This window comes from Phodopus roborovskii, unplaced genomic scaffold (assembly GCF_943737965.1).
Source record: "Phodopus roborovskii unplaced genomic scaffold, PHOROB, whole genome shotgun sequence".
In the NCBI taxonomy this organism is placed as follows: domain Eukaryota; kingdom Metazoa; phylum Chordata; class Mammalia; order Rodentia; family Cricetidae; genus Phodopus; species Phodopus roborovskii.
The window spans coordinates 1,640,617-1,667,834 of record NW_026126484.1 but is presented as its reverse complement, the minus strand read 5'-3'; the positions used below and the strand labels follow the sequence as shown (position 1 = coordinate 1,667,834).

Sequence of the window (27,218 nt, the reverse complement as noted above, 5' to 3'; positions counted from 1 at the left end):
ACATTTGTGGCTGCTGCTCTCTATATGGTGCTGACACCTTCCAAACACAAAAGGACAGTGGCCTAGTAAGGGAGCATGAAGCACTAAGACCAGATCTGTCCCTAGCTAGCTGTGTGACATTGCATAAGGGATTCTTCTTCTTGGAGGTTAGACTTCCCATCTGCAAAATGGGAAGTGTTGGGTTACTTCCTCCCCACCCTTCCTAAGCTAAGTAACTGTGAGAAATGCAGGCATACCCCAGAGCAAGGGTGCTTGCTGCTGCTTTCATTGACAATCTGTTTCTCCCAGCTCCATGCCCTGCTTCTTTATATTTTTGCCATGTAAAGAAGACCAGATCAAAAAGCCAGCTTGTCTTTGAAGCCCTCATGAGCTCCCCTCAGTGTGAGTGTGAGCCCTGTTTCCGCCCCTGGACCAGAGAGGACTCTGGTCTCCTCATGTGTAAGCCTCCAGTGCAGCTAGACAAAAGATGCGGGGGGGGGGGGGGAATGGCAGCTCTTCAAAGTTGACAGTATTTTTAGAATTTTGTGTTTTTAGTCACAATACCATGAGCGATGTGGCTGCTTATCTCCCTGAAAGGGGACAATGGCTATTTAAATATAAAATATGTACTGCCATAATATCCTGTGAAAAGAGACTTCCTTCTATGAAGCCTTTGCATTAAGGAGTCAAAAGACTGGTCCTTGGCAGTTTTGTATTTTCCTGGTCCCGCTCTATATATTTTCAAAGCCAAGGGGTAACTTACTTTTGTAGAGGATAGACACTGTGGAGTTCATTAAGCATTTCATATCTCATAACAACGGATTTTCTACAATGTACTTCTGATTCAAACTCCAGATGATGCTTTAGGAGGTTTTTTTTATTGTTTTGCTAATTAGATTTATAACTCCCTTCAGTATTTCACTTGCAAATGTAACCAACTTCTCCTAGTGTTCAGATATGCCCTGCAGACAGCTCAGCCATATAGCAGCAAGGCTAGTCCTTGTTTATGAAAGTGAACTTGTGAAACCTGAAGCCAGTGTTCAAGGTATGCTCAGGAATCATAGCCACCTATAAGATTCCTAATCTAAGGAGGCCAGGAGAGGGCCAGAGAAAGAAGGCATCTGAGGTATAGGGTTGACCCATTCAGGAGAGGCCACACTGCTATACTGTGGTACATGAGCAGGCGGCCCTAAATCCCCAAGGCTTAGGCCAGCAAAATATTTCTTACCTGTGATGGTGATAGGAACAATGGCACCAGTCCCTTGGGGCCAAAACCTAATTTCTCCTTTGCCATCCGTACCTGCATCAGCTGAATGGAACACATAAGAAAGACAGGGACTTTTTAGTACCTCAGTCTATATAGGCATTTCCTCTTATATTTCATTGGCCAGAGCTAGTCACAATGTTTCTGGAAAACATTGTCTTCCTCATGCCTGGAAGAAGGAGAAGCCAGGTTTTGATACTGAAATTGAATACAACTATGGACCACAATGTGCTAGAATCAAGACTATGTGGTGAAGGAACTGATAACATGAAGTAGATGGTGAAGAAACCTCCAGAGGTTCTGGAAGAGCTTATTACATGCACACCTCTCTGAGTTTCAGAGCTCTGGTCACATTACCACACTTAGGCAAAGTTCTGTACTAGTCTTAGTAATCCTTGGACATCAGCTTTTTTTTTTTTATGATGAAACTTAAAATGACTCATATAATTGAAGGTTACTAAAATTTTTAAATTCGAATTTAAGCACATGATACAGAGCTTAAGCCCGATTCTCTGTTTAAAACGGTAAGGTTTTTTTTTTTATTTAATTTTATATAACAAAGTCCAATTAAATGAAAACAAACATTTATACACAATATTTGGGAATTTGGGCATCGTTCTTTCCAAACTACTTCCTGCTGGTAAGGGGCGCTGTCTTGGGGGATTCGAAGAAGATTCAGATATCCTAGCTGTAGTCTGTAGGGCTGTTTTTGGACATCAGCTTTTAAGGGACCCTCCTGATCTGTTGTTTTAATGTTCTGTAAACTTATAATTTTGTCATTTGCTATCAACCTTATTCAGTGAAAATGACCAGATTTAACTATGAAATCTGCCATCACGTTCACCTTTAAGAAAGTATAGGGAATTGACTGCTTACAGCCCTCTTTTGGCAGAGATGAGCTAGTCAGCAAGTACAAGATTCACTGTTATTGTGGGACTGGAATATTTGTGATTGGAGAAGAATTGATAGCTTAGTGTTTTGTTTTGAAATCAAGGTTCTGAAGCATCCTACTTGTCCTTATCCCTCTCGTTTGGTCTTAAAGATTATTTTGAATGCAAAGACTTTTCTGTTTCTTATCTTCCTCCTACTGCTCAGCAAGACATAAGATAACATCATTCTACCTAACTGCATTATTTTCCAAAGGCTCCATCAGAAAGGGAAGTTTCCTTTATTTTCTTGAGTTTATTTCCATTGCCTGTTGAACAAGGACAGCCAAACCTACCTTAGAGAATTGCTAGGAAAATCAACAATTTGGGAAAAGGAGAGATTTGGGAACAGAGCTCTGAACTGTGCAGTTAGGTGATTTGGGTTCGATCTGCCTGCTCTGTCTATTCACCACTCAGAAACAAACAATGTAGATGCAAATGCTAGCTAGCAGTATCAATACATATGAAGCATTTGGTATTGCTGCTAGCACACATGGATCCACAGTATCAGTACTAGTGCCACCTATATTGTCATAACCACTATTACCCACTGCTGCCTCTATTATAATACCATCACTTACAATAGCACTATGATAGGTGCTGTTTTAGGTTTTAGTGAACCAAATTATATTAATGGAACTTGCATGCTAGAGATACTTTTTTTTTAAAGCAGAACATAATATGCTTGAGTGTCCAATTACTGGACACTGCCTGACTGCTTCCTCTTGTTGACTCTGTTCTTCTCTCTTTTTGTGGTGGCTTCAGGCAGTGCCAACCATGGTGGCAGACTCAATGAGTACCTTTGCTCCTTTATTGACATTGAAGCTTTTAATGGTGTCATAACTTTCATTATTTTTATGAATTGCAGTGCCGGTGGCAGATATCAAAGCAGTGGTGACGGGAAAGGACTGCCCTCACATGAAAGAGAAAGGTGCCCTTAAACAAAACAAGGTATGATTTCTAGATCATTGTAAATGGTTGCTTCTGTACAATGCAGTGAGCCATCATAATGATCCCAGCCTTCACTTATGGAAATGTACATGCATGTATGGGAGGGTTCACCATTGAAACAAGGTTATTTTATGAAGAGTTATACATCCCAGCTCTCCTTTTTCCTTTCCTGATCCATTCCTTCCTGTTCTAATGCCCTCACTCTGTCTCTGTCTGATCACTTTCGTAATGCCTGCTCTCTCTTGTTGCCTCACTTCCTGTCTACTTTTAACTCTAGAAATTGCAATGTCTGGTTTTCTTCTGTCTTTGTATGAGCCTTCTCTGCTCATCCCCATCCATTCTATAGACCTCTTCTCACCTCTTGTTCATGGTATTCCCTCTCCCTACAAGGCTTTACCAGAGTCTCAGTGAACCCTGAGACAGGCCAAACAGCAACTGTCTCAAACAGTATTAGGAAACATTGAGTCCATATACCCTTCAGCATCACAGAAAGTAGCATGCTTAGGTACCCATTAATAGTGCAACATTTCTCTGCATCCCTTTCTAGTTTACCAGCAAGGTTTCACCATGATGGTCCGCATTGTTTTATGTGAAAACAGTGTGGAAACACAGTCTAGAAAGACAGAAAATGTCCTGTGTTCTAGGTCAGAGGGTACATTAAGGAGCCAGTTCTTTATTTATACCCATTGGCATCTTGTGTTATATACCATTCATTAAAAAAAAAATGGCTGTGTGTGGTGGCACACCCCTGTAATCCTAGCACAAGGGAGGATGAGGCAAGAAAATCATAGCCAGCCTGGACTGCATAAGCAAGATCCTGTCTCAAAAACAAAACAAAATAAATCAAATCTAGATTTACCTGGCTGTTCTAGACATCTGGGTGCCAAATGGAGCATGAATCAATAATTGAGTTCTTTGATTCTATAAACAGTGTCTAAGAAGAACAAAAACACCAGTATTTTCTGCTTATCTGTCAAGACTAACATAAATGGCCCCTGTTTTCTGATTCCAAATGAAAATACAAAGGCCACTGTCCTAAGACTATGCTCAAAGAAAACGAGAAGTCCTGTGAGAGTATTGTTCAGGATGCTAGAAGGGAAAGATAAAGGCAAAACTGTTGCTTTCAAGATTATTGCTCCTTGTCATGTATAGATACAATTCAACTCAAGTCCATATGCATTCCTTCATTGCTAAGTCCATCACAGCACAAGCCTAGATGGTGCTCCAGTGACAAGCATAGTAATACGGAGGGATGCTGGAGACTCTAGACTTTGGGTGATCTCTTGTATAGCACCTTTGGGGTTTCCATGTCAGAGACAAGGATGGTGTTGTTCTTAGACTCCAAAGAGCATTATAAACTGTGGCAAGGAGCCCAAGATTTCATGGTTTGCCTTCTGTGGGGTTGACTTTCTTCAGCACCAGCAGGAATTTCCATATGTTCCAAGTGCCAGGTGTTCTCTCTTCAGTCTCAGAAAGCACAGGCTCTGCTTGTCTCCAGGGAGGTTCCTGGTTATCTAACACTGGGACTGAGCAGGAAGCCTTGTAAAGAAATTCACAACACAAGAGTCTAACCCAGAAGGCTAGGGGGGCAGGCTGGCAGTAGAGCAGTCTGCCGGGACTTGAACATGCTGACTAGGAACAGGGAATTCTGTACAATACTTTCAGAGAAGTTCCCCTACTTCCCAGAGAAGACCCAGCATGTGAAGTTCTTGAGGGATGTCACTCTCCTCCTAACAGTAAGAAGCTGAACCAAGTGGCAAGTCTAGTGAGAGACCCTGTGGCCATAACTAATGTGGAACATGATCTATGAAGACACCTAGTGTCAGCTTTGAGCCTGCAGATGCATGTGCACACACATGCATGTACACCAGAAAGCACACACATGTGATCTCAAACATATGAACACTCATGCATATACAGTTAATCATATATACCACACACACATATGCATACAAGAGAAAAACCAGAGCCCAATTTTCTTGCTATATTAACATAAATTACCATTCTAAAGGCCTGACTCTCATTCCCTAGGGTGGGACAGCCTGCAGAAATAAAGCAATCGTCTGAATCAGGGCTCTGGTTTCTCTTTAGATTGTGCAAGTCATATGGCTTTTACCAGAATGACACAGATGTAGGGCTTGTCAGGTTGGAAAGTTATAACTATGATTTAAAATAGTAAGGGCTATCATAGATAAAGTCAACATTATACAAGTAGTGTTCAAATGAATTGGTTCTGTCAGAATAGAAATGATAAGGACTAGTAACTTAGATCCAGATAAAAGCAAGAGTAGTACCAGAGAACAAAAAGGTGAAAATAAAATAAAAATATTAGCATTTTAGCCACCTATGCAAAAGTCTACTATGAAGATCATAGTGGTAAGAGCATTGCATGGTTAAAACAAGTGGATAGGTAGAATGAATAGAAACTAAATTAAAGAGACAGAAAAAACCAACTGTCATGCTCATGTTTAAAAAGAAGGCCAAAGGAGGGGGAACATGACAGATAGTGTTGCCAACATACTCATGTTTATCTAAATGCTTCACTGATAACTTCCAGTATAATCTAAGTACATCAAGTAAAAGACAACACTTTTCAAACTGATTTTTAGACAAAGATGATCCAAGTATACTTATTTAATATGCATTGTAAAGGCAAACTTAATTTGAACAAGAAGAAATAAAACAAAAATAACACCCCTGCTCAAGAAACAGAGACCTATACATAAGTAAGGGAAAGGATAGACCTTAGTTTTGTCCAAGGAAAAACAGTGACACCATGGCAGGGGGTGGGGAGAGATGGCTGGACAGTTGGGGTTGGGGCTCTTAGCTGTGAGGATTTTCCAGAGCTCAACAGCATCTGTGTTCAAAGAGCTGTGTTGGGTTCTCCTAGCAGGGTCCTGATAAAGAACAAAATGCTTCTGACCTCATGCAGGGCAGGTCACTAATCCTTACAGATGTCCAGGCAGATGGTGCCCTGGAGTCCACATTGGGATGGTAGCAGGGTGTGAGGAACGCTGTGGGTGGTTATAGAGCCAGGAGCTGGGAAACTCCAGGGAGAATGTGTACCTCATATCTTCACAGCTGGCACAGTGCTTCATGGATGGCCCCATCCATTTGGAAGGTCATCTGATTCGGGGAGCACAGAAATTCCTTTGTCACCAGACATTCTAGAAATCATCAGCTCCTGCTATGGCCTCTTGCCTACAGGGCCTCAGGTGGCACCCCATTTGTAGACACTGGAAGTGGCTGGGTAGTGATTTGGGGAGGCCATCTCTGAGCTACTGTCATGGCAAAAGGCATATGGAGAATGCACAGCCACTACAAACTGATTTTTTGTTAAATTATAAACTATATGCTATCTGTAAGAACCCTACTTTCAATATAGGTTCAAAGTATTGGGATGGGGAAAGACACACCATGCTGATTCTAATCAAAAGAAAGCTGGGGTATCTCTATTGACCTTACAGAGATGAGACCTTGGGTTAGAGGATATTATTAAGGACTGTTTCTCTCAGAAGACACAACAACCTTACACATATGTGAACTTAACAAGAAGTATCAAAATACCTGAGTCTAGAAACTGACAAAGTGAAAGGACATCTCAGCATCTTGCCTCAGTAACCAATAGAAGATCAAGCAAGATGGCAATCAAAAGGATACTAGTACTGTGAACAGCACAATCAGTCAACTAGATCTAATTGACTTCAACAGAATGATCCAGCCAGAAGCCCAATACACATTCTTCTCAAGCTCATGAAAACATTCACCAAGATCGAAATTGGGCCATAAAATCTGTTGTTTTGTTTTCACCATGACAGAAATGAAATGTTTTAAGTTTTTCCGAACAATAATCTTATAAAACATATTCTTGGGTCCCAGTAGAATTAAAGAAGAAATCAATAACAAAATGAGACTATAAATGCAAATATTTGGAAATTAACAACATGTCTAAATAACCAATGCATTAAAGTCCTAAGAGAAATTATGTGTATCGAGCCATATAAAATTCAAAAAACAAGTATGTGGGAGGCAGCAAAAGCATCATTTATAAGGAGATTTATATTAGGTACTTAGAAGAAAAGCAAGCTCTGAAATCATTAATGCCCCTATCATAAAACACTAGAAAAGAGAGATTTAATAAGAAATAAATGAATAGAAATTAGAGATAAGATAATGAAACTGAAAATAGGAGCAAACTCAACAAACTCAATTTTAAAAGGTACAGAAAATTGATTATGTTGTAGCCTATAACACAATTAATAAAAACCCTGAGACTTTTTTGGGGGTTCAAGCTTCAAGCTTAAGATCAGAAAATCAAAGCAACCAAACCAGTAGAGCCAAACCTCCACCAAGTTGAAATGGCTATCCTGTCTCCATAAATCCTCAGTGACAATGCTATCTCCAGGAATCCACAGAGGTGAAAGCTCTGAGTTCCTGTCTCCTCCTGCCTTATATTCCTTTCTCCACCCAGCCATATCACTCCTGTCTCTACTTCCCTAGTGCTGGGATTAAAGGCATGTGATCCCAAGTGCTGGGATCAAAGCCATGTGCTCTGTTACTCTTCACTCTTTATGTAGGCCAGGGTGGCCTTGAACTCAGAGAGATCCATCTGCCTCTCCCGAGTTCTGGAATTGAAGTTGTGTACCATCACTGCCCAGCTCTATGGCCTGCTAGTATGGTTGCAGGGATTAAAGGTGTGTATCACCTTGCCTGACCTCTATGGCTTGTGGCTAGCTTTGCATTCTGAACCCTCAGGTAAGCTTTCATAAATCATAAATAATATATGAAAAGAGGAAAGAGGAAGAAAACTCAGGTCACCAACATGGACAAAGATGTGGAGATAGGATATCAAGAATACCTTGCACGTGTAGCCTTGGCCTTCTTTCTAACTACATGTCCCTCACAAATAAGCAAATGATATTTCTTAAAGTGTTTTCACAATTTTCAGGATGCTCTTAAAAGATGAACGGATGGATAAACTACAGAAAGTTGCTGTACAGAGAAATGGACAGATGGGTGGGTAGGGCACACTATTGTAAATAGACACACCTGACCATAAGTAGAAGCTGATTCCTGTGTTTAGCAGGTGTTCCAGCCTCTCCTGTCACTTCCAGCCTAACATGATGGATGAGAACATCAATACCCCATCCATCAGTTTGGCTCTTTTGCTTGCATACACATGAACATTACTGGTAATATTAACATTATCCATAGACCTTATTCTTCAGGAAGTGTCAAAAAATGGGAAGAAAAGCCACAGTTCAACCTCAGCTGCACACCCACACACATTTCTCCAGGACTCCAGAGACACTCCCCTACCCCTTTTGGGACTTCTAGGTAAGAAAGAGCCAGCCAAAAGTGTGCCCATCTCTGCCTGGTGTCCTAGAGCCAAGATACAGTGCTAGCTCTTGGGGCAGTATTTGCAGCTAGAGTGCAGTTTCTGAAACTGTGCAGCAGGACTTTCTGTGAGCCTAACTGCAAGCAAGGCCATCTTAGGTATTAGCATCCAGAAATGAGGGACTTAGTTCAAAGAAAACTGCTAATGACTTAGTCTTGTCACTCATTTAGTTAGCATCTGCATGCATCTGCCCATTCAGGCTGAGTGAAGCCTGAGGCTGGAGTCCACAAAGTAGACACTAGCTTGGGTATTTTGTAGGGCCACTGAATTCCTCCCCTTCCCCCTGTTGTTCTTATTTAGATGTTTACTCCATGCCTCCCTACCTTTCTCCTTACAGTGTCTTTTAGGAAAAAGAAGTTGCTATCTCAGAGACCCTGCTTTGCTTTCTCTGTCTACTTATGTCTCCCTGACCACTTCACAGAGCCCAGCCTCTATCTTGCCATGTGATTTTCCAACCAAAATAAGAAGCATATTCTATGAAAACTTGATATAGCATTCATCTTAACTAAAAATCTCTGATTGACTTCATCATTCATTCACTGAGTGTATTGAGCATCTTCTTTGTTGCCAGGCACTAGGAATATAGAGATTAATATGATCCAGTCCCAGTTCAAGGTGTTCAATGGATTAAGATTTATGTGTAAACATAGTTATATTTTATCACGTGTCTCAAGAAAATAAACACAGAGGTTACGTAAAGAGGTCCCAGTACACTTCCTTGTGGAAAAGAGTAGCTCTGCCTAGGAAAGAATTAGACAGGGACAGCTAAAGAAGGGGGTTTGAAGAACTGTGGAGCTGTTTAGATAAATGGGAGCAGGTTTGAGAGGATCATGCTTGTGAAGAAGGCAGTCTCTGCTGCATGGATAAGAGATGGCTTTTCTTCCTTTTAAAATAGAAACTCAAAGTTCATGAGTGTGTAGATGAGCAGGTGTGAAATCTACTACATCTGTGGTTGTATTTAACATCTACATATATTCCAAACAATATCATGTGTCTTCCATCAAAACACTTCACCCATAAAGTGGCTGGGTAGATGGAGAACCTGCATGGTTAAATGAGCTCTGGGGAAAATGGCCAATGTGTTAAGTTCCCCAAAGTGATATGAAACTGGGAGCCAACATTGTACACTGAAAATCAGTCCATCATCTACCCATGGAAGAATGCATAATCAAATGCCTCCTTATGCACTGTTTCTCTGAGTGTCTCCTGACTCTCCATGTCACAAGTCCCAGAGCTAGAGGACCAAGTGTGAGATTGTGAGTTCAGAGGCCTCAGCGGGTGGGGGAATGTTTAGCTTTTCCTGTCCCATCTCTTCCCCACATCCAGGCCCCTTGAAAGCCTTCCTGGCCAAGGAAAAGAGGCACCATGCGTCAATGGACCAGGGTGGAGATGACTTGCTATGACATCTAGGTTTTTAGATAATTTGTCCAGAAGGAACAGAAGACCTTTAGTAGTGAACAGCAAAGCCCTGATGTATTAGGTATCTGTGTGTGTGTGTGTGTGTGTGTAAGCCCAGAGGGAACCACTGCCCCAGATCTGTGACAGCCTGTTCAGCTGCCACCTGGAGCCTCTCTCCCTTATGGACAGTTTGGACAGGTAGCAGTTTCTAGAGTGTTGGCCTGAGAGGTGCCATTGCTCCTAGCTTTGCATTCTCCCTTTTTGATGTGCCAGAGAGCTGACCTTCACCAATGACTCAGTGACAGCAAGCCAGCAGTGTCAATAAAACCCATTAAAAATGATGGCACCCTTTCATGTAGGCTGCAGTTCAGAGAATTAATTCCTCCTACCCCTCCTAGCAGCCCTGGTGAGATTAGAGTGGGAATTGACATTCTCACGAATTTCCCATTTCCTGCCTGTATTTATCAGGAATCTAGGTCATGACAGCTCAGATCCTTCTTGTCCTGAGAAGCATATGCATGCCAAAGGAGGGCAAAGCCCAAGGTCATTGTGCTCCTGCCTGTCTCCCTTCTTACTTTCTACACATCTCAGCTGCCACATCTTGGTTGCCAGTGGCTTCAGCACATAGAAAAGGGCATGCATCTTGGCTATGTGCTGTTCACACCAGTGTTGTCACAGCTGTTGCACAGGGTTGGGCAGAATTTCATGTTGTCCTGTTTATTTGCGAAGAGACTTCCTGTACCTAGAGTTTTAAAGCAAAGCCATCCCTCCTTTCTCTCTAGGCTTTCAGGTATGAGTCTGAGTTCTCCTGATGAATGACTCTCCATTATCACAACTGTGATCAATAGGGACATTTCTTCTGCCCTTTTTCATGTAACATCAGACAGACCCTCCTTCATAATTATCTTGCTGTTTGTGATTTCCTTAATACCCAAAGGAACAGGAGAGATTTAATTTCTCCTAACTTTCTTACAATTAATAATATTGTAATTTGGCTTGCTTGGGGTTTTTAAAAATACTCCCAGGAGTAGGATTCCTGGTTGCTGATATATGTTGTTTTATTGACTTTTTTTAAAGATGGCATCAATTTATCATACCACTCATATGACTATTGCTATTTTGACTATAAATTTAAAGGCCTTGAGATAGCTATCAAAACAGGATCTCCAGCCTTGATGGAAAATGTGCTTGCTTACTTGTTTGATTACTGCAAAACTTCACTAAAGCCTGAATGGAAGGCCGAGGAAGAAAGTGAATAAGAAATGAAGAGAGGAGTTTAAACAGGCGAGCATCCATGACTCAGCAGCCTTCTCTTCCAGGGTTTCTATTTCTGGCAGAGTGAGGGGACCCTTTGAATGTGAGATGCATGGCAGTCTAGGCTCAGAGCAAAACTGCCCCCTCCTAGTGAGAGGACAGTTGGAGGTAAGCCAGACAAAGAATTCAATGAGAGTCACAATAGCTTGACAGCCGGCTGTGTTCAGAGTGGATCCATCTAACACAAGGTCTTCAGAGGTTATTCTGGAAGAATTCTTTAATTCATCTGAAATATTCTTTCTGGGGCTTTTTAAAGTCAGTCACTTGGCAAAGGCAAATCCTCTCACAGACATATATGTATTTAATATGATATTCAGTGTTTCAGCCAAATTTATCCAGCCACAAAGAAATGAAAGTGTCCTTCAATATTTGGCACTATGGGTCTGGCCCATAGTCTGCATTCAGAAAACAGGTTAAGTCTGTTGTCTCACACTGGCATCTATGATGTTCATCTATACCCTATGCCTTAGTGGATAAATCTTGGATTCATGTGTCCAATGATAGGTATCAAGATAGTGGTTTACCCAGAAGTCTCATTACCTCTGGAATAACATCTATATTTTGGGGCATTCATACCTCTATGGGCTTCTTTCTGCTAGGAGTGACTAAGATTGATCAGCTCTTAATGCCGCTAATTAAAAAGTTTACTACCTCTCTATCTTCTTGGAATGAGATCCACAGTTTTGGCCATATGCCATCAAGCTCTCAAAATCCTGCCCCATAAAGGCATGGTACTTGTGTTCTTCTGAATGTGAGATGGTTTGTGCAAGCTTGTGCTGCATCCAGAGGAGGACTGATGCTGGGAACCTGGAGAAAAACATCCCTTCCTCCCACCAGCCTCATTGTGGAGGCTCTTCTTCTCCAGACAGAAGACAAACCATGTTCCATGTTTAAGCTCAACCATTTGTAGTATTAAAAACTCCAGTTTTGTTTTATGTGGTGTTTTCTCTGCTCTCTCCTAGGAGGTGCTTGAACTTGCTTTCTCCATCTTGTATGACTCAAATTGCCAACTGAATTTTATTGCTCCTGACAAGCATGAGGTAAGGGGTCTTGGTACATGTTAACTTATGAGAGAAAAATTAAGAAGGAAACATTCTAGAAATGAAGAAGTATCACTTCTTGTAGAATGCTGCTTGTGGAAATCATGGAGAAAAGGCTGTTCTGTTGACATGGAACACAAACCTAAACAACCACCAGCCACAACAACTCAGAATTCTTAGCAGCTGAGTCATCAACCATGTGTCTTACCCAGCTTTACTGTAACAAAATGCCCAAGGTCACTTGGAATAAAAGTGTACATATGACCTCTGATTTTGAGTCTATGTTCAGCTGCAGATAGATGAGTGGCAGGAGCACATGGAGGTGGAATCTGCTCACTTCGTGGCAACAAGGAGGGAGAGAGAGCAGAAAGGCCCAGTGTCTCAACATTCTCCTTCAGGGATATATCCTCCAAATACCCAACTCTTTCCATTGGGGCCAATTCTGAAAGGTCTAGCATTTCCTAATAACTCTCCTTTAACACAGCCTTTGGGGGATATTCAGAATCTAAATTGTAGAATGGTCATAAAGAAAATTGATGTACAAATGACTCAGGCTCAGCAAGGGCTTAACTAATCCAGAGGAAGAGGCGGTCCTGGCTAGGGCTTTGATGCATACTGAATATTTAGTCTTTGCTCTAGAGCTTCCCCAGATAAAATGGTATCTCTGTTCATAGGACCATCTGATGAAGTAGTTTCTCTACCAAGTCTCAAGCTATTTTAAGAGGTTTATGGCTGTCTCTGCTGTTGGAATTTTATTTCCAAGATGCTTTTATTCCTTTTTGACATCTTGTTATATGTATAATTTGTTCCTCTTCTTGAAGCACACTGTCAGCTATATTTAAAATATTTAGCATAAGTCTAGAAAAATGCATTTGTAAAATAAAGTAGCAGTTATGGTTGATTTAACATTTTTTTTCTTGTAAATTGGACCCCAACATCATGCTTGAAACTTTATTTTTAGATAATACCATTCAAATTTTTGTTTTGCATATAACTGCACAAACAGCTTTTAGAAGGAAAGGAACATTTTAATGGAATCTGACTTTTGTTCTCATTTCCCTGAGGAGATTCAGTGCATTTGAAAGGTATTTAGTGTCTGGTTTTCAATGGTTTGAAGGTTTTGAATAAAATTATCCATCCCAAAGAAAGAGGTAGGATTATACACAAATCCTGCATTTAGAATGGTGCTTAAATATAATTCTGTGTCACTTGACATTTAGTTTGCAGAAGGGTAAGACTTAGTCTTCATCTGTCTGAAAATAGATACATAGCCTCTTATTCCTGTTTTTAAATAAAGTTGTGGTGATGAACAGGCCAGCGTATTCAAGATATATAAGAGACATAGAAAATGACCAAAAATAGAAGAAGTTGGGCTGTTACTTAAGTCAGTGCCAAGCTATTTTCCTCAGTATGTGTATTAATTTCAGATATAAAAAAATGCTTTGGGACTGCCAAGGATATGTGTGTGTGTGTGGGTGTAGGTGTGTGCGCGCGTGCAAGTGTGTGTATGTGCATGTGTGTGTTTCAGCATAGCTGCCACTCCTTTTAGAGTCAATGTGCTTATGAGCACTTTCAATTTCTTCAAAACACTTGCACATCTAGTATAATTTTATTCTCATGCTTGCTACATAAACTAGAAGGAAGTTCTGTTACATATGTCCTCATTTATCAAGTAGTGGTGAAGACACCTCCCCAAACTGAATGAAAAGATAATAACAGGGATCTGGAAAGATAGCTTGGTGGGCAGAGCCTTTGCTGTGCAAATGTGAGGACCAGAGTTCTAATACCTAGAACCCATGGGAAATCCAGGCACTACAGGACACGCCTGTAACCCCAGTGCTTCTGCAGTGTGATGGAAGAAGGAAAATTCTCAGAAGTTCATGGGCCAGCTAGCCTGGCATGCACAGCAGAGAACCACAAAGAAGAGACCCTGTCTTAAACAAAGGGCAAGGTGAGCACTGACACTTCCATCCTGTGACACACATGTGCGCACACACACACACACACACACACAGGGAGAGAGAGAGTGAGAGAGAGAGAGAGACAGACAGACAGAGTTACACAAAGACACAAAGGTTTACTCTCTCTTGTTCTTTAACTGCTCCACACTTGCTTTCTCTCCCACCCACACACACATACATAAACATAAAGACACAAAGCTCTCTCTCTCTACTGCTTTAACTGCTACACACATGCACACACACGTACATGTCCATTTGTACTTATGCACACAGGATAATTATAGATAACCTGTGCCTCTCTGTACCTGCCCCTATTAAATATGGTACAGATTTATAGTCATTCTGGAGGGCAGCTGTCTACTGTGAGTTTCCTTGGACTAACATCAAGGAGGCAGAAGACTGCATTCCTTCTCAGAGACTCTCAGGGGAGACTTGTGTCCTTATCTTTTTCTACTTCCGAGATCACCTGCATCCTTGACCGCCATCAGTTTCATCAATGACAACTTGAGTTCTTTCGTCAAATCATTCTCACTTCCTGTTTAGTAAAATCCATTATCTTTCAGCCTTCTGAACTCTTTTCTCTCTGACATTAAAGGCCTTTGGAATTACGCTGGATCACCTAGATAATCTTAAGTAATCTCACTGTTACAGCCAACTGGCAACAGCCTTAATTTTTCCATATAGCCTAAGATTGTTCTATGATTCTGGGAGTAGGATGTGGACAGCTATGAAACATGGGTGTTCTGTCTACCTCAAGCTGCAGCACCATTAAAGTATCTATCTTTCCCAAGTATCTTACTAATACTCTTAGTCAGAAGTCTAATTTATTTCAGCCTCAGATTTTAAGTAACACCAGTGGTGTTTTCTTTTTTGTTATCTTGCCTCTTTAAAAAAAAAAAATAAAAACTAGCATCCACAGAGAAATTACTTTTGCTTAATCCTTGGGTCCACTAGAGTTTGCAAAACGGTACATCTCAATTCTGTCATCCAATTATTTATTAGTGAAAGATATAAGGAGAATCAGATCTCAACAACTGCTTGTATATCCTAAAATTGGAATACATGATGAGAGGACAAATACTTGATTCTTTCATCATAAATTTTTAAGATAATAAGCATGTCCTAAAGAGGATCACGAAGGTTTGTTTGGTATTTGAGTATCATTATGAAGTAAAAATTTAAACATATTTTCATCTTTATATGTTGTTGCTGTCTTTATTATTAACATCTAGGTTACCCTATCCTGGCTAGTGTATACATCAAGTCATATGACTCTTAATGACATGACTCCATGTCTTTGGCTTTCTGCTTTTCTGGTAGGACAAGATAGTCCAGGTTCACCTTGTACCTTTTCTGACTTTTCTCTGTCAAGCCTAGTTACTTTTACTAGGAATTAGTATTTAGCCACCAGAATCTTGGTAAAAAGATAAAATTATTACAATGTGGTTATAACATTTGGACCTTTTGGAAAACAGAGCTAAAGGTGAGATTCTTACCATAAAATATATCATGAATTAGTGCTAAGATTTCCAACTCAAATTCAGTAGTACAAGGCTTTTATTTATTGGTCAGTGTAATTTTTTTTTTATGAAAAAGGGCATTGCCTGCTGCTTCTCAAAAGGAATGTTCCTGTAGGTTAATCTGTACCAGGAAGGAGGCCAAGACTAAAAAGGCTTTGTTCAAGGACAATAGTCCCAAGACTTAGGGATCATTGTGACATGCTGTAAAAAGCTATGAAGGTCTTCTGGAGCACAGGACTCAATAGCAACCACACCTGGATGTTTGTCAAGATGATCTGGGAAGCTCTTACAAATAAAGTCTCCTCACCCCTAACCAATAATTGGTTATCTCCCTGTTCCTCTCCCTAATTTGTGAGCAGATATCTGGTTGGATATGGTCAGAAAATTGCCAAGATATCCATGAGCACACTTGGGCTTTTAGAAGCACCACCCTTGAATCTGAGATCACAGAGCTGAAGGAGAAAGAAGTCTTTATAGCTTAACACTGATCTTCTCAGACATGGCTCACACCAGTGTCATTGATATGTGTCGTGGCAGAATTTCCTTCATGTCACAGTGGTTTCTTCTGTTGAAATGCACTATCACATGGTAGAACACAGCCTAAGTAACCACAAACATAGTGCTTTGGCTCATTAATATCCGGAATTGCAACTTGACCCAGCAAATACAGGAAAGAATGGAATCTAGAACAAATGTTAGAAGAAATTCCAAGCCAGGGAGAAGCAGGACAATTGTCATCATAGAGTCCTATATAGGACCAAGGACCAGTTAACAGGTAAATGATCAGCATCCAATATACGGGAAGTTTTTTGAGGTCTTGGCTTTCTCCAGGCACCAATGATTCTCTTTAGAAGTTAGAGCAGAACTCCACCCACTGAAGGGGAGTCTTCCAAGAATAATGTAGGTTTTCAAATAAATGAGACATGGTTCCTTCTCCCCAGAATTTCACAGTCTGCTGATGAGGAAAAGACTCATTCATTTTGTGAAACAAACAAAACAAAACAACAACAAAAAAAGCCCTTAATATACTCCAGAGTATTTTCCAAATGAGATGATGTCCACAGGGATCAATCACTCAAAGTTCTGAGCACTAGAGACCTAGACACAGGAGGTCCAGATAGGCAGTCATCCTATAACTTCCTAAGATAACCAAAGATATTAGATATTTTGGTTATCAAACAATGGGCAACTGAAGGCTATTTTCTAGCTCTATTTTGCTAAAACACACAAAGGCTACCTTGGCTCCACAGTGAAACTGAGTTGTCAACAAGGAACTGTAATGAGTACCAAGATAAGAAAAGCAGCCTGAGGTGCTGCTAAGTACAGGCATATTTGGTATAAATCCCACCTTCATCTTAAATAGCACTATCATACTGCATAGGCAAAGGAACCCAATTCTTTGTGTTCCATAAAGAAACATTCTTTGTTTTGTTTTGTTTTTTGAGACAGGATTTCTCTGTATTGTTTCAGAGCCTGTCCTGGAACTAGCTCTGTTAGAGCAGGCTGACCTTGAACTCAAGGAGATTCACCTGCCTCTGCCTCCCAAGTGCTGGGATTAAAGGTGTGTTCCATCAACTCCCAACTCATAAGAAAACATTCTTGTATATAAGAACAAGCTTCTGGAGTTGGGTTTCCTGAGTTCCAATCCTTCCCACTGCACTTGCTCCTACATCATTTCATTCCTTTATGCTTTGGTTTTCTTAACTTGAAAAATGTATAATAATAAAAGTCTCTGCTTCACGGGTATGGGTATTAAATGAACACCTAAGACAGCCTGGCATATGCTGTGTTCCAATAATCCTGGTCCTATAATTGTCATCAATGATGTTCATTGTCACCTCCTTTCCCACCAGTATTGCATCTGGACAGATGGGTTGAATGCACTGCTTGGGAAGGACATGCTGAGTGAACTGACACGGAATGACCTGGATACCCTACTGAGCATGGAGATCAAGCTCCGCCTGTTGGACCTAGAAAACATCCAGATCCCAGATGCGCCTCCGCCCATCCCCAAGGAGCCCAGTAACTATGACTTTGTCTATGACTGTAACTGAAGTGGCTGGGCCTGGACACATTCCTCCCAAACTGGAAGATCTAGCTATCAGCACAGAGGAGCGCAAACTTACCAACATGTTGGGACTGTCCTTTGGTGGTGGGAAGCTGCGGGTCAACCCTTCCTTTGACCTCATTTTTAGCCCTCGCTTTTTTTTGACCCTCTTGTTTTGGCATCTTACTACTCCTTGAATCCACTTTCTGACTCAGTATTTTAGATCACTCCACTGCTACAGCTCACTGGTGGGTCATGAGCAAAAGTCACCACTAGTAAGAAAGTCAAATAGTCCTCTCATTCTAACCTGCTGCGGTCATACCCTCCCATCCATCTTCCTCCTTCCTGGAGTAGGAAACCCAGTTAGCCCCAAGCTGCCTCAAATTGCTCACTAAACGAAGAGAAATGCCTAAGGCCAGGATTGGGTAAAAAGTTCTGCTACTGGACAAGAAGACCAAAGGCCGCCACCACCTTCTCTCCAGGATCAGCTCTATGTGAGTGGAGATCGCTTTCACATCTCCTCTCTCTCCCTTCCTGGCCTTGGCCTTGCTCTGGTCCACTTTGGTCTCATGTGTAGCAGCAGCAGTAGCCTCATTACAGTCCTCTACAGCATCAAGTCTCCCAAAAAGTCCACAGAGCCCATGCCTGCTCCTTGTCTGCACTGTGACCATGACCGTGACCAGCCTCTCTGTCACATTATCTAGTCTTGGGCCTCCTCTCCTTGCCCCAGCCCAGACCTGCCTTCTTCATTTCCTTAAGCTCCCAGCCCCTTAGCAGAAAGCACAAATGAAGTCAGTAGTCCTGCTCCATCTTAAATAGATTAAACCTAGCCGCTTCTAAGAAGGTTGGCTGTTGCTATCCAGCGGTTTCATGTCACCTCTTCCCTGGGGCTCTGGCTACAACCCGGATTCTCCAGGGTGGTCAAGCTGTCAGACATCCAAGTTTACATCGTTGTAATTATTATAGGTCTTTACAACTTTCAAGGATTTTGGGTTATTTTGTTTTGTTTTTGGCTTTGTTTTTGTATAAAAGAGTCTAACATTTTTTTTTTTTTTTGCCAAACAGATATATATTTAATGAAAAGAAGAGATACATAAATGTGTGTACTTTCCAGTTTTGTTTTTTAATTATTTTAATTCCAGACATCTTCCTGAGAGTAACATTCCCTTACACATGCTGTGGAATAAAATTAAATGTGATGAGTTGGGGAGCTGGTGTTTTGATTTAGTAATGTAAGTGCTTGCTATTCAGTCTTTAGCATCACCTGGGAGCTTGTTAGAGATGTAAACTCTGACAGTCCCTCCAGACTCCTGAACTGGGCTGTTTGAGTGGGTGTTCATTTGGGAAGAAGCACTGATCATCAGCTCTAAGCATAACCCATATCCTTTCTAGGAGGCACATCCCAACTTACAGAGGAAATGAGATTCATAGTACAAAAATATGATCTGTTCACTCTTCATTGCTGCCCTTACTACTATGTGGTTTGTATGGCTAGCCTGGTTAATTCTACTGGCACTGAGGGAACATGTTTAACAATGAAAGAATACAGACCCATACATCTGAAATCAATTAAGCCAAAACCAAGTAAATATTACAGTGAATTTGATAAGTTATGGTCAGAGCAGGGCAAAAGATTCTTCCTAGGTCAGCTCCCCAGTAAGCATCATATGGATCATAAACTCTAAGGGCTGAGAAGCATGACAGAACTCAGCACGGTGCAGCTAAACCACTCTGAACTGGCAGCCAAGCTGGAGACACATGCAGGCCACTGCTCTTTATGGCTGTCAAGATGGTCAATTACAAATTGGCCTGGGCTCAAAGACATGGTCCAGAGTGCGCCATAAATTACAAAATCTATAGCCATTCACAGGGGTCACAGGGGTCATTCTTTCTACCAGAGTGCCCACACCTGAGTGTCAGGTTGACATTTCTTCCATCTTTAGGCTTGGATTTTATTAACATGCATGCCCTTCCTGCCAGAATCCTCTATTGTTCTACCTGTCATGTGATGTCAGATAAAAGAAAGCCAATAGAAGCATACCACTTTTTACTTGGAAGTTTAAGTGATCCATCTATCCTGTGACCTGGCTGAGAAAAATTCATTCCCTTGTGGCATTCCTACCTTGGTATATTAAGTAGAAATTTGGGGGAATTTTCTCTTTTACATTGACACTAATATCCTGCAAATTTGTGGACAACACAGTGTTTTGATCCACATGTACACTGAGCAGTGATAAAACCTCTCTATTGCTATAACCTTTTATCATATCTCTATAGTGAATACACTATAAAGCAAAAATCCCCTCTTCTAGTGATTCCTAGATATATGACACCTTGTAAACTATATCCACACTCATGTGCTGTAGAACCCCAGAATTTACCCTCCTTTCTTTTTAATTTATTAATTTATTTTTTACATACCAATCCCAGGCCCCCCTCCTACCTCGCCTCCTCTCCCCCTCCAAACTTCCCTCCCACCCTACCTTCCATCTGCAGAAAAAATTGGAAGCAGAAATAACAGCAAAGTTGCTATTAAAATAGTTCCAAGAAGGAACCCTTGGGGCCCAGACTTTCAAATCTGCAATTGGAAAGGGGAATGGGATGAAGTCATCAAAGAGGCAGTGTGAGCTGGAAGCAGAGACTTAATTAAGCAGGGAGTGAGGGAGAGAAAGTGCAGATGACTCTCAGGCTTCTGGAATAACACATGAGTAAGCAGATAACAGGGCTGGGCCAATAGCTAAAATCAAGAAGAAAGGCAGAAAGAGAGATTTTCGGAAAGGATAATGAAATGAGATAATGAGATAGTGGTATTTATTGGACTTCTCCAAAAAGAAAATAACATTTGGGGCAAGCCATTTAACCACTGTGAGCCTCTTATTAACTTATAAAATGGAATGCTCATCACTTGGGAGTATAAATGAAATATCTGCAAACTGTCAGTACTCAAAAATAGGTCCTCTTGTCCCCCCCTCCCCCATTCTCCTTCTCTTTTGTTACTCCCAACATTCTGAATCTAGGTTCTTCGTCACTAATTGGCATGTTTTGACCAATCCAGCCTGTTTTATAACAATAAGAGGGAGAGAGGGAAATCTGGAAAATGAAAACTGTGCATACTTAATGAAAGATCTGAGCTAAAACAATAAAACCACAGTTTAAAATAAGTTCAGAAGAGAAGGATGCACGGCATAGTCCTATACGCAAATATAATCAGACATAACATAATTTTTTAAGGTAATTTCATTTCTTCTGAATGGGACTGTGTAAGTAAGACAGTCACTTCAAGTCCAATGCTTATTTTTAATTCAGAAAAGTCATCAGAATGCACTCAGATGAAGGAGAAAAATGACTACAATTAAAAAACAAACATGGGATATAAGGATAGTTGCTCCACTGAGTCCTAAACCTACATCTGGACTTCTTAGAAGCTAGAATAAATGAGGAAGCAGATTGGGGTATATTGTCCCCATTTTTTAAACATTATACTCATAAGGAAATACCTTTCCCAGGCACCAACTTTGGGAGAAGGCATTCTATGAGTCTGTTAAAATACCTGCTGCAATAGATACCTCTTAGCAGGTCATGCTCATTACTCTGATTTGTGGAGAGAAGGATGTAGCCCTGTGAGAAATAAAGCAAGTGGGTACCTCAAAGGGGACCACATGAGCCCTACAGTGAGTTCAGGGACAAAGCCATCAGTATAAGAGATTGATAAAAGTAATCTCAAAATAGAGCCAGCAGGAAAGCACAGTCCTGGAAAGGTTCAGAAATGTGTGTGCTGCTTCCAAGACTGGAAGGCAGGTCATCAGCAGCAGAGAATAAGGTCATGCAGAATCCCATAGAATTCCATGGTCAATCACTGTACATGGTGCCCAGAACATTAAACAAACATGAGGCTATGGTTTCAAGTTGCCTATCATCTAGAATTGGAAATGGAGACAAGTACATGCAGTGCATCTCAAAAAGACCACAATGTGCATCTGCCAGGCCAGCACAATGGGCATGAGGGGGTATGCCTCCACCTTGGAGAAGGCTGGAGTGAAATGAGAAGGACGAACAGGGATTACCTGTGAGGAACGAGGAAAGGGCGCCTCTGCTGCACTGTTAATTGCTATTTTGTTGTTCTGATAAAAGAATGTGGGAAAGTTTATTTGGCTTATGGTTCTAGCAGGAGAGTCTGTAATGGTGGGGGAGGCCAGCTGGGTACCCACTAGTGAAGCCATCAGGGTTTAATGAATAGTTTCAAACTCATAGTCACACAGAGGGTCCAAGTAAAATTCAATGGACATAAAACAAGACAAAAAATAATGAATATAAGAAAAGATTTGTGGGGAAGAAAGGGCACTAGCAAGGGTAAAGGATACAAAAGTGTGTGAGTGAGAGTAATCAGAGTGAGTGTGTGTGTGTGTGTGTGTGTGTGTGTGTGTATGAAGTTGTCGAAGAACAAAATTTATCTTTTTAAAACGATGGGAAAAACTGACTCCTAAAAGTTGTCCTCTCAGCACCACATGTACACTGTGGCACACACACACACACACACACACACACACACACACACACACACACACACACAGACAGACACACATTGGACACATAGACACAATAGTAATAACAATAGACTTAGGTTTTTAAATGTGCCTATGTTTGTGGAGAGCAGAAAAGGCTGTTGAATGTCCTGTCTATCATTCTCCACCTTTTTCCTTTGAGACAGAGTCTCTCATTGAATGTGGTGTTGGGCTGTTGGTGGCCATTAAGTCCTAGGGAGCCTCCGGTCTCCCCTTGCAGCCCTAGAGTTACAGGCCTGCACAGCCATGCCCAGCTGTTTCTTTTAAGTGGTTCTCATAATTGTGCACCAGGCACTATTATTCACTGAGCCAACTGTCCAGTTGCATTTTTAATGCAACTGTATTGCATTTTTAAATCCTCTGTCAGAAAGGGTGTAGGACCAAATGGGAAGGAAGTGTATGGAATATTATTTCAACTAGGCAAAGATGTGTTATATTTGTTTTTTACTTTGGAATATTAATTTAACTGTGTAAAGGTGTGTTAACTTTTGTTTATGCTGCATTTGTTTAACCATGTAAGGATATGTGTTTAGTTATGTAAAGATATGTTGCATCTGTTTCACATTGCCAGCCTAAGGTATCTGATTGGTCTAATAAAGAGATGAATGGTCAATAGCTAGGCAGAGAAAGGATTGGTGGGGATAGCATGCAGAGAGAATTGTAGGAGAACTCGTGGCTCAAAAAGAGAAGAATGAGAAGAGAATGAGGGAGATGCCCTGGGCCAGAAACCAGGAAGCTACCAGCCAGCTAGACATAGAGAAGCAGTAAAAGTAAGACATACAGAATAAAGAAAAGTAATAAGCCCCAAGGCAAAAATAAATAAAGAAAAATGTGTTGACTTAAATAAAAAGGGCTAGCCAGAAAAGTGCCTAAGCCAAGTAAGCATTCATAACTAATAAGGCACTGTATCATGATTTGGGAGCTGGTACAAGGAAGTGAGGGTGAACTTAGAGGAATAGAGGGAGGAAACCAAATCAGTGTATTGTATATTAAACTATTTTCAATAAAAGAAAAAACACAACAAAACAGAAAAATAAAACCATTTTCCAAACCTTACTGCTCCACTGCTTTCATCCATCCTGCTTCATGCTACTTCCCAATCCTTAGGCTGCAGTTGACCTATGACCCTTTGAGTTTAGCTGACCTCAGCTCTGCTGTCTTTTCCCTCATCCTTCCCCTATGACCAATCCCTCATGTAGCCTATGGGCAGCCGCATGGCTATGTAAATCCTCATTTCTCTGTCACAGATTTCTTCAAGTTTCCATTAGTAAAAAGGACTCCTGCCAATATGGATAATGATTTTCAGTAGACGCTTAGTCATCATTAATTTAAACTACTATTCACCTGCAAAAAGTCATCCTCAAGTCAGCTAGAACCATGGCACCCAAAACTCAAGTATTCACCAAAATGTTGCCTTTAATATAGACTAATTAAATATAAACAAGGACATAAGAACATTCATTACACTAGTAACTTTCACTGAACAAAGCTCTTAAGGGAACATGTCAGCCTTTAAGTTGATGGTTTAGGGGACAGGAAAGTTGGTTTTCTTAAAGAGAATGTTGTCCTTGGTTGGTCAACCATGGATACCACACACTAGACTTGATAGGTTATTTAAAAGAAAAAAGGTGATGAAATCAGGGTCAAGGTAGGAAATGTGTTTGAGTCTGGGAGGAGTGGAGAGGTAAATTCGAGCAAAATAAATTCCATGAAATTCTTAAATAGCTAATAAGTATTACTTTAAAATTTTGTATAATCCTTTAAACAACAAAACATTTAATGATTATAGTATAGCATATTTATTAGTTTCAGTGGATGATGTTAGACATACAATAAATATTAAGTAAATAATACATATTAAATGCTTTCAGATAGACCTTTCTGATGACCAAAGTCATGCACATGTTCACTTAGTGGTTCCTATGAATTTGAGAATAAGATAAAATTCTATTACTTCTTGCCAGAATGAATTAATGTCTTGTTTTCCCTACCCAAATATTATCATCTTCTTCCTATACACAGTGCCATATGTAGAATAGGTGGGTCAGGCTTTGGATGTAATTTGGAAAACCAGGATCAGTGTGGTTCAACCTGCATAGATAAAACTAAGGTTGTAAACTGAGTCAATGTGCAAAAGTCAAACAGAACCAGAAAAGATAATACAGATAGTGAATACAAGGTATTTGATATGCTGTGAAAAATAGTTGTAAGATCTATACAGCTCACCTTTGTTGGAGTAGTTCAAGGACCTACTATTCAGCTGGTATAAAGCACTGTGCTCTATGCTTGTCTTTCATGGAAATAATGACCTTCTCTCTACAGTTTACATTTTGTGGCTTTGATTACTTGAGGCCAACTGTGATAAATGTAAAATTACATATGTAAAAATTCATGAATTTTAAGTTGTAATTTCTTTGACATAGCATGATAAAATTTCACACCATTCCTCTACACCAACCCAGACTATGACTGAAGCACTTATTCCTTTGTTTAGCACAGCTATGTTGTAAATGCCAGCCTATCTATCAGATAGTAAACATCCCAGGGATCAGAGTGACTGCCACAGTCAGTAACTGAGTGTTTGCATTCAAGTAACACTTACTTTACTTAATTATGGCCACAAAATGCAAGACTAATGATGCTGGCAGTTTTATTACAGTGTGCTGTTATAATCACTTTATTGTGTTAAGTTAGTGGACTTAATTTATAAATTGAGTTTGTATATATAGGAAACAACACGACACCTAGAATTTGCTATTATCCATGCTTTAAGCATCCACGGGGGAGTCTTGGATCATGTCTCCAGAAGATAAAGGGAGAATACTGTATTTCATTCTCCTACCACCCACCTTCCAGCCCTGGAAGCTGGTATTGTTACCTACTCCACAGATAAAGGTCAAAAGTTCATTCTCCATGGTCACCCCAAAAGAAAGGAATTTACTCAGAAATTGTCATTCCCCCTCCTCCAGTCTCCATGGGCTCTACTGTCTTAGCAAGAGTTTCGGGAAGACCTAGCCTGTGCTAATCATGCTAGTCAATCTTTTTCTAACTCTGGAGCTTTGTGTTTCTCTCTAGGCTGGGGAAACACACCACTCCACTTGCTAGTGGAATCCCTTATCTTTGACACCATTCGCCTCTTTGTAAGTCTCTGAGCAGTGCCTTGAATTCCAGTGTGCTTGGGGACATGCAGTTTTTATTGGAGTCCCTTTGAAGGAGTAGGAGTTAGATCCCCTGGTAGACAAATAGGGAGAGGGGCCATCACTAGGTAATTAAGATGGTGAACTTCCAGGACTGCTGCCCCCTACCTTCCCTCCAGATCTGAGAGCTGTGGGGGGCTTCTCCTGCCAATAGGCTCCTTGTTACTGGACTGGCTCAACATGCTACCCAGCAACTATTAGCCAATCAGCCATTCTGTATTTCTTCAAACTGACCAACCATAAATTAGGGGAAGAAAACCCTTCAGAAACTTAAAAACCTCAGCCCTCAAGATGGAACTAGATTTTTCAGCTTCCCAAGTCCTCCCTATGCAAAGCAGAGTGTCTTTTGGTCCCTGTGTCTTCTGCATGTGTGTTTCCTCACTCCCAGTAAAAGCCTTTTCTTTAACTGCTTACTCTGTCTGCTCATGCTTGCAGCCTTTGAAATCTCCCCACTGCTACCCATGGCACTCAATATTTCCCCTGCCTTTAATTCTTTAACTGACAGAGAAAAGGAACCCAATCAAGACCCCTAGATGGCAAAAGCTTGGTTGCTCACCCTCTCACCTGGGCATGTGTACAGTTGGATCAGTCCTCCACAATTTTCACCAACTTTTATGTGTCATAACATCTTCTACTGGTCAGCATTTCTAAGAGAATTTTCTCACTTTTCTCCATATATCTCCTGTAATCTTGATATATCTTGTTCTCCCAACACTTCTCTTCCTGGTTCTTCTGTCTTCTCTGTCTCTCTTGGGTAACTTTTTAAGGTACTTCTCTGTTCTCTTTGGGATCACTGAAATTTATGAAAGCTTTAGAGGATGCCTTCTTAGTGGATTAGATTTGAAAATATATGCCCAACTCTTTAGAGCACATTCTGTTCTTGCAGAGTACCCGTGTCGGGTATTCACAACTGTCTGTGACTCCAGCTCTAGGGGGTCTCTGATGTCTCTGGCATTCTCATGCACCTGAATTCATCCTCATCTACATATACACACATGTACACATAATTAAAAATAAAATAATAGATAGGTGACTGGTAGATGGGTGGATAGATTAGATAGATTGACAGATAATATAGATGATAGATAACAAAGATGATTGATAGATGACAAATGGATAGATGACAGTGATAGATGATAGATAGATGGATGGATGATAGATAGATAGATAGATAGATAGATACATAGATAGATACATAGATAGATACATAGATGTAGATAGTTAGGTATAGAAGTTATAATTCCAAAATAGAGTAAATGGTGTGTAGTCACTCCTTTGTGACAAAGAATATACAGATGCTTACCTGATTCCCTTCATTCCCTCAATTGCAAACAAGCAAATCTTTTCCAGGTGAGAACAATCTTTCTCAGGACTATATTTCCATATGTTACCATGACAAAACACAAAGTAAAAAGGCACAAGGGGTAGGAGCAGACTGTAGACTCAGCCACACATACTGCTAGGTGTAGTGCTGCTGTGAGTTGATCATCCATTCACAGAGCTCTCCAGGAGCCCAACGCTGACTGACTTTGCCTGTGTGAAGAGGAAAACAATGTCATAGCATTCTCGTTCTGTGTCACACAACCACCTGTCCTGGCACCTACTATGAGTGGGAAAAGGAGAAATGAACAGTCAAATACAGTTTCATTTGGACCAAGTTA

At 40.7% G+C, this 27,218-nt stretch overlaps 1 protein-coding gene across 4 annotated transcripts in view; it reads left to right on the top strand.

Moving 5' to 3' along the window:
- Window positions 1-19,008, top strand: part of Elmo1 (engulfment and cell motility 1) — a 526,201-nt gene extending 507,193 nt beyond the window's left edge. For all 4 annotated transcript variants that reach the window (XM_051194660.1, XM_051194662.1, XM_051194659.1 and 1 more), the window contains 3 exons: window positions 3,038-3,120; window positions 12,193-12,270; window positions 17,605-19,008. In XM_051194660.1, the coding sequence (XP_051050617.1) occupies window positions 3,038-3,120; window positions 12,193-12,270; window positions 17,605-17,805 (362 nt within the window). In that variant the 3' untranslated portion in view covers window positions 17,806-19,008. The remainder of the gene's footprint in view (window positions 1-3,037; window positions 3,121-12,192; window positions 12,271-17,604) is intronic.
- Window positions 19,009-27,218: the final 8,210 nt, after the last annotated feature.